Below are 6,541 nucleotides of genomic sequence, written 5' to 3'. Positions count from 1 at the left end.
CGGCTATTGATGCTGATCAAGAATATATATACTTTATGGGTTCGGAGATGCTTCCTTCTGCCTGTTACATACATTTGGATTTCGAACAAATACAATATACCCTTATACCCATTTTTAATGGGTTCAGGGTATAATTATAATACCATTTACAAACAGAACATGACGATTACAAATGTAAGGCATACCACAGACTTAATACCCTGGCAGACGAGAGAATAGTGAAGCTTAAAAATGCTGACGTTAATGAAAATATCTTGAAAAAACGGAACCGATTCTTCCCATAGAGGTGCATATATGTATATATAGTAATAGAACTTGGCACCCAGCTGAACTTAAATATGAGGTCAAAGGCAAGAACTTTATTTTCGAACGATCAGCTATATGATATAAGATATTGCACGCTGAGTTCAGTTTCGATATCTTGAAACATAATGAGATTTACGACCGATTCCGATATTACCTTTTATACCCTGAGCCCATCAAAAATGGATATAGGGGTATATTGTATTTGTGCAAAATCTAAATGTGTGTAACAGGCAGAAGGAAGCATCTCCGACCCCATAAAGTATATATATTCTTGATCTATCTGTCTGTCTGTCCGTCCGTCCGTATGTATGAATGCAAGGATCTCAGAACCTATAAGAGCTAGAGACTTGAAATTGATATGTAGGTGCTCCTAGTGCCTGCGCAGATCGAGTTTGTTTCCGATAATCGATAACTTACTCCGTTTCCAGGCAATCGATAGAAATCGATATCGATATCCTGTTTTTTGGGCAATTTTGGTAAATAATAAGAGCAAGAGTCCCCATATGACATATAGCTTGACATATAGCTTCTAAAATAGAATATATATATGCATTTGATCTTGAAAGAAGAGGGTTTTGGGTATACCCTAGTCGAGAGTTCCCGACTAGAACCTCTTACTTGTTCTGCCTGTAACCGGGGGAAGGTATGCAAAGATTTGTGACAATAGCGGTAAAACTGAGAGACTAGTTTGCATGGAAACAGAGACGAACTAGATAGAATCGGCTCTTGACGCCGATCATAAATATCTATATATATATATAGAAGGCTTAGAATCGATTATACAGAAGGAGACATCTTCGATCCCAAAAATTATACATACATATATATATGTACATACCTATATATATATGTGTATATAATCGATTCATAGAATTCTTAGACTAAATGAAGACGTTAAGGCATCGATTTTAATATCGGTAGCTTGATCGAGGACTATTAAATGTATTTTTATGAATCAGATACTTATTATTATTTTTAAGTTAAAATCAGATCAATCAATTTTTAACTCTATCTTATGGGTTTATCATTAAAATCGGTGAAGATTTGCATAAATTTTGCTTGCATAAATGAACTCACCTTTGAGAAAGGCTATAAAGATAAGTAAATTTTAAACATCAAACAACTTTAGAATAGAAATGAACATTTTTTGGTCATTTGGCGGCCCGAACGAGCCAAAATGAAGACTGCGTTACGGCCGTAACTTCGAGTTTTCGGAGTGTAAAGGTCACATCAAAAATATATATATATATATATTTAGCGAAATGATAGGGCTTAGTTGATTTGTTCATAGTAAGCGCGCTGCGCACACTAAAAAGTTCTGAGTTGTGACGTCACAACGAGCAAATCGTATGTCTCTCGCTATCTTAGCGGCAATCGCATGCACATGTACACGCATACATACATACATATGTTATGCTTTTCGTGTTGTTTGTTTTGAATGCAATTCGATACGCCCGTACTCTCTCTCTCTCTCTGACACTTCTCGGCGATGTTTGGCGCGTGGCTGTGTGAGAAATAAAGCTCAAGTGCTGCTCACACAGCAAAAGCACAACATCGTGGCGAAGTGAGAGAGGGAGAGAACGAGAGCGTCAGTGAATGGCCAGTAGCAAACAGCTGTTCGAGACGCAGCCAAAGCTGCTGCTGCTGCGGCTGCTGCTGCGTCTGTCATTTGGCACAACAATGTGACAAAGTCAGGGTCAACGACAAAAACAACAACAACAAACTATTGATTTTGAACAGCATACTGGAAATTAAAGTATAGTATGGAGTTATATATAGAGGGGGGGGGAGCGATGCAAATGCAAGTGTGTAATGCAGTTATTTTTGAAAAGTTTCGTTTGATGCGTACATTGCCATCGTGGCCCAGATAAAAGCCCACGCGGTGCGAGTGCGACGCCAGCGGTTGTTGAGTGTGCTGATTCGAATGATGATGCTGCTGCTGCTGCTGCTGCTGTTGGGACGTTCCAACGTTGCTCTGCGTGGACTGGCGCAGGTCCTGATATCCGGACTCCAGCTCCGTGTATGACATGCCGATGCGTGGAATCTACTCTAATTTTTGGTGTTGTTGTTGTTGTTGTTAGTTTGGCGATTTGTGTTGATTAATGCGAAAAGCAAGCGGCGGCACACATGGACACACACACACACACACACACGCACACATACACACAAAGGTCTATGGACACCGGGAGCGGGTGCTCAAATGCAAATACGTATGCAAGACGCGCCAAGTATACGTTTAACAAATTCACTTTTTATCAATATTACATATATAGAAATATGAGTGTTCAAAGGTTGTCAATAACTAAAACAAAAAATGATTCGTTGCTCCTTGTTCGTCCTTCGCAATACTGCCAGAGTTCGCGAACAGCGCGTTTATATTTATATCAACAATCCGGATTACGAAAGATGTAATCGGTGTGACCGTATCACGTCAACATAAATATACCTAAATGGATTCAGTTAAAACTAAAATACCAAATGTGATTTTGAATAGGGAAAAGCTGTCATATATTCGTTTGGGAATATTTTTTAGATCGACGCAAAGCAAACATAATGTTTAATTGGTTTCCGAAAGCAAAGCTACTAGAATTGGTGCGGTATTTTTTTTAAATGTAATTTTAATAGACTTTAATCGATATATTTCAGTATATTTGCTTTCATGATATATTTTGCTTTTATTCGTGTTTACAATTTCAAATTTGGTATTTTTTAACGAAATTGTGAGCGTAATTTGGCAACAAATTGCTTCTGCGCACAGTTAAAGTTAATTGGATGTCGAATAATCCAATTGGAGCGGGCAATGGGGATCGATAAGACGATAACAATCGTGCGAAGAGCTGCTAAAACGATACTATCGATAGCCGATACTTTTGATTAAAAATAAACAAAACGTGAATAGGAGAGAAGGAGAAGAACTGCAAATTTAAACAAAACAAGGAGCCAAACAACAAATGTTGCGCAACCGACTGCTGCCACTTGGATATGCCACGAGCAGTGCCCAGCTCCAGCTCCAATTGGCACAGATCAGCGCGTGGCAGCGCGCCAAGAGCAGCAACGCCGGCAGCACGAATGCAACGCGCCAGAGCAAGATTCTGGGCAAGCTGTTTGGCAATCGGGTGGCGGGCACAAAGAAGCGCTGGTATCCCAACAATGATGCCAGCGGCAGCGGCAGCGGCTCGGGCAGCGGCTATCAGCCGCCGAGCGTTGTTTTTCAGGCATCGCAATTTGGCAAAAGCAATTCGCCCGGCTCCAAGCACAATACGCGTCGCATGTCCGTGCTGAACAAGCTGTTTATGACGCACATCACCGACCTGCTGGCTACTGGGGAGGCGGCCGAGTCGATACTGGGCCGTGGCCTGCAGGTGTCGCGCGTGAAGATCAGCTCGGATTTCTCCTGCATCAATGTCTATTGGCTGGGCACCGGCGAGCTGCACAACGATGCGCAGCTGGACGCGAATCTGTCACGCTGCAGCGGCCATCTGCGCCACGAGCTCTCCCAGCTGCGGCTCATGGGCGAGGTGCCACGCATCAAGTTTGTGCGCGACAAAACTGGCAGCAATATCAACAGCGTCGAGGGAATTCTGCGCACGCTTAAACTGAGCCAGCCGGCGGACTCGGACACGGAGCAGCAGGATGGGCAGCAACAAACAACTTATGATACGGCACAGACGGCGCGACAAGAATTCTATGGCGCTGCCGCACCGTCGCCGCTGGCCACAGCAGCCATGCCCGAAATGAGGCATGATGTGCTCGGCCTGGATCATCGCCTAATCATGGACAAGATTCTGACCAAGATGCGCAAATCCAAGAGCGCCTGGGAGCAGCATCAACAGCAGTCCGAACAGCCATCAAGTGCCGAGCCGGAGCTGGCGCGCATGCAACGCAAAATGGCCGAGGCTGAGGCTGAGGCCGAGGCATTGGCCTCCAGCAACCGTAGCCAGTTTGAGGCGTTTCTGGCCCAGCGACGCGGGCGCAAACAGACGCCGGAACGCAAGAAGCATCAGCGGCACCTGGAGGACTGGACGGCAGCGGCGTCCACAGCAGACTTCGATGAGCTGCAGGCGCTCACGCCGGAGCAGCGCAAGCGCTACACCCAGGAGGATTACATACTGGAGGATGCCAAGGACTATCGCAAAGCTTAGTCCGGCTTATTGTTAATACTAATAATACTAGCTGTAAGCTAGTTACTATAGCTAATCGTTCAGTTTAAAATATAGCCTGTTTAACCTAATTTAATCAGCTACAGAATAGATTATCTATGCATATAGGGAATTCGCATTTGTATACCTTTGTGGGGCATATAATGGAGGCAGTCATTCCATTATATATTCCCGATCAGTGTCGGCAGCTGATACGATATAGTTCGCCTCTCGCTGAGAATGCGTAATGAATAATTGTCTGGCAATTCCACCTGCAACTGTGGAAACTAAGCGGAAATCTGTTGATCAAGCTCATTTTTCCCGAGATCCTTGTCAAATTTGATTTGCTACTCAACACACTCGAGTGGAAAAAGGTAGATATGCTAAACTTTTGCCTAAGCCACATTTAACAATTTGAGCACGCGCAACGCCGGGTGTTACCCGAGAGAACATGTATATACAGATCTGTATACAATTGGACTTTCTAGTTCCTCCTATGACCCGTGCAGAACCTCTTACACAACTTGTTTACGGCCATATTCAAGTTGTTTATATATATTCTGGATCAGTATCAGCTGTCGGATGGATTAGCAGATGCCAAATGGAATGCGCTTAAATTGGCGACTCTTCAGATATATTATATATGTACATATATCCATGGCCCTTGTCGAGAGTCGAATCCATGCAAAAGTATATCTGCTAGCTCTTTCGCACTCGTGCATGCGCAGCTTGATATACGCACATTGGTCTAAGGCATAGGAAAACCGAAACAAAATATATAGAACTTGAACTCGGCGCACTGAAGACTTTAGCCATAGCAGGACTCTACTGTACCCGATTAAACTATCAATCACAGTTTTATTTAAAAAACTAAAAAAAAAATAATAATGCACATATTTAAATTTTGGTAGAAAAAAAATAGACACTACACAGCATATATATGTACGTATATAAAGCGTAAACACTGCAGACTTTTATTTCATAGAAATAAACGTTTCAACTCTTTTTTTCTTTGTATATTTGTTGTTGGTTGGTAAAAAAAAAAAATAAACGAATTTCAAACGGCATTTGTAAGCAATGTGTGTGCCACTGTGCAAGGCAGACGACGCTGTTAATACTGCCGGCTGTCCTGTAAGTGAGAAAGAGAGGCAACATTAATACCGTTGCAGGCACATGGCATTGGCGCGGGGGGGAAGATGCGGCGGCAAATGAATCAGTGAAACTTGTATAGCATCAACGTTTGTGCTCAGTCGAAAGATGGTGATAAGTTTGGTTCATCATAAACATTTGCCCTGCCCCTCCTCCCCCTTTTCGCAGCACAGTTGTTAACATACCACAGGAAGAGCTGCTCCTGCTGTTGGTTTACACAGTATATACGAGTGGTTGGACAAGATGGTAGAGGTTTGTCTATTCGAAGAGAGCGAAGCCCATGTCATCATCCTCGGACTCGGACTCCTCTTTCTTCTCCTCCTTCTTGGCTTCCTTCTTGTCACCGCCGGCGGCAGCGGCGGGTGCACCAGCGGCCGGGGCAGCGGCAGCGGCAGCACCGCCGCCAACGGGCATGGACGAGAGCTTCTCGCGACCCTCCTTGATCAGATCATCAATGCTCTTGCCCTTGAGCTCCTTGATCACGCGGGTGAGACGCTCAGCCTCGGCCTCAATGCCCACCGAGCTGAGGATCTTCTCCAGATCGGCATTGGCGGGGCTCTCTTGTCCGCCGAGGACAGCCAATAGGTATGCAGCCACGTAACGCATGCTAAAATGAAAACAAATTTAATATGAATATAAACATTCGTATATGATGTATAAATAATAATCGCTTTATTTAATTGGCATCGCTGGCGCTTTTCAATTTCTATGTTGCGCAAGTGTTTCGTGTTTAATTTCTGCACAGATTGCACTATTTGGTTTGGCGCAGTCACTTACTTTAAGTCTTAAGTTTTTGACACGAAACGTGAAATGCACAGAAAAACACAACTTTCGCCTAGGAGACCTTTAAACGAAAAGAACTCTGCTTCGCTTTGACACAAGAAAGTCACTTCCGCTCGTCAGCACTGACAGCTGGCATCGCATGCAACCCTGCTGTTTGAAGTAGA

At 43.8% G+C, this 6,541-nt stretch overlaps 2 protein-coding genes and 1 non-coding gene across 3 annotated transcripts; 1 reads left to right on the top strand and 2 right to left on the bottom strand.

The window, feature by feature from the left end:
* Positions 1-3,180: 3,180 nt before the first annotated feature.
* LOC6631947 (putative ribosome-binding factor A, mitochondrial) lies at positions 3,181-5,542 on the top strand. Its single transcript, XM_002055363.4, has one exon. The coding sequence runs from the start codon at positions 3,258-3,260 to the stop codon at positions 4,446-4,448; it is 1,191 nt and encodes a 396-aa protein (XP_002055399.1). The 5' UTR covers positions 3,181-3,257; the 3' UTR covers positions 4,449-5,542.
* On the bottom strand, positions 5,383-6,529 carry RpLP2 (ribosomal protein LP2). The gene is made up of 3 exons (XM_002055364.4): positions 6,372-6,529; positions 5,780-6,201; positions 5,383-5,574 (listed from the first exon to the last, which is right to left on the bottom strand). Exon 2 carries the CDS (start codon positions 6,198-6,200, stop codon positions 5,853-5,855), a length of 348 nt encoding a protein of 115 aa, XP_002055400.1. The 5' UTR covers position 6,201; positions 6,372-6,529; the 3' UTR covers positions 5,383-5,574; positions 5,780-5,852.
* Positions 5,651-5,731, bottom strand: LOC116652228 (small nucleolar RNA Me28S-Am982). Its single transcript, XR_004305233.1, has one exon. It is a non-coding gene; the product is annotated as a small nucleolar RNA Me28S-Am982 (small nucleolar RNA).
* Positions 6,530-6,541: the final 12 nt, after the last annotated feature.

The sequence above is a fragment of the Drosophila virilis genome, chromosome X (assembly GCF_030788295.1).
Source record: "Drosophila virilis strain 15010-1051.87 chromosome X, Dvir_AGI_RSII-ME, whole genome shotgun sequence".
In the NCBI taxonomy this organism is placed as follows: Eukaryota; Metazoa; Arthropoda; class Insecta; order Diptera; family Drosophilidae; genus Drosophila; species Drosophila virilis.
The sequence above is the reverse complement of the archived record's forward strand: the minus strand, read 5'-3'. Positions and strand labels throughout refer to the sequence as shown.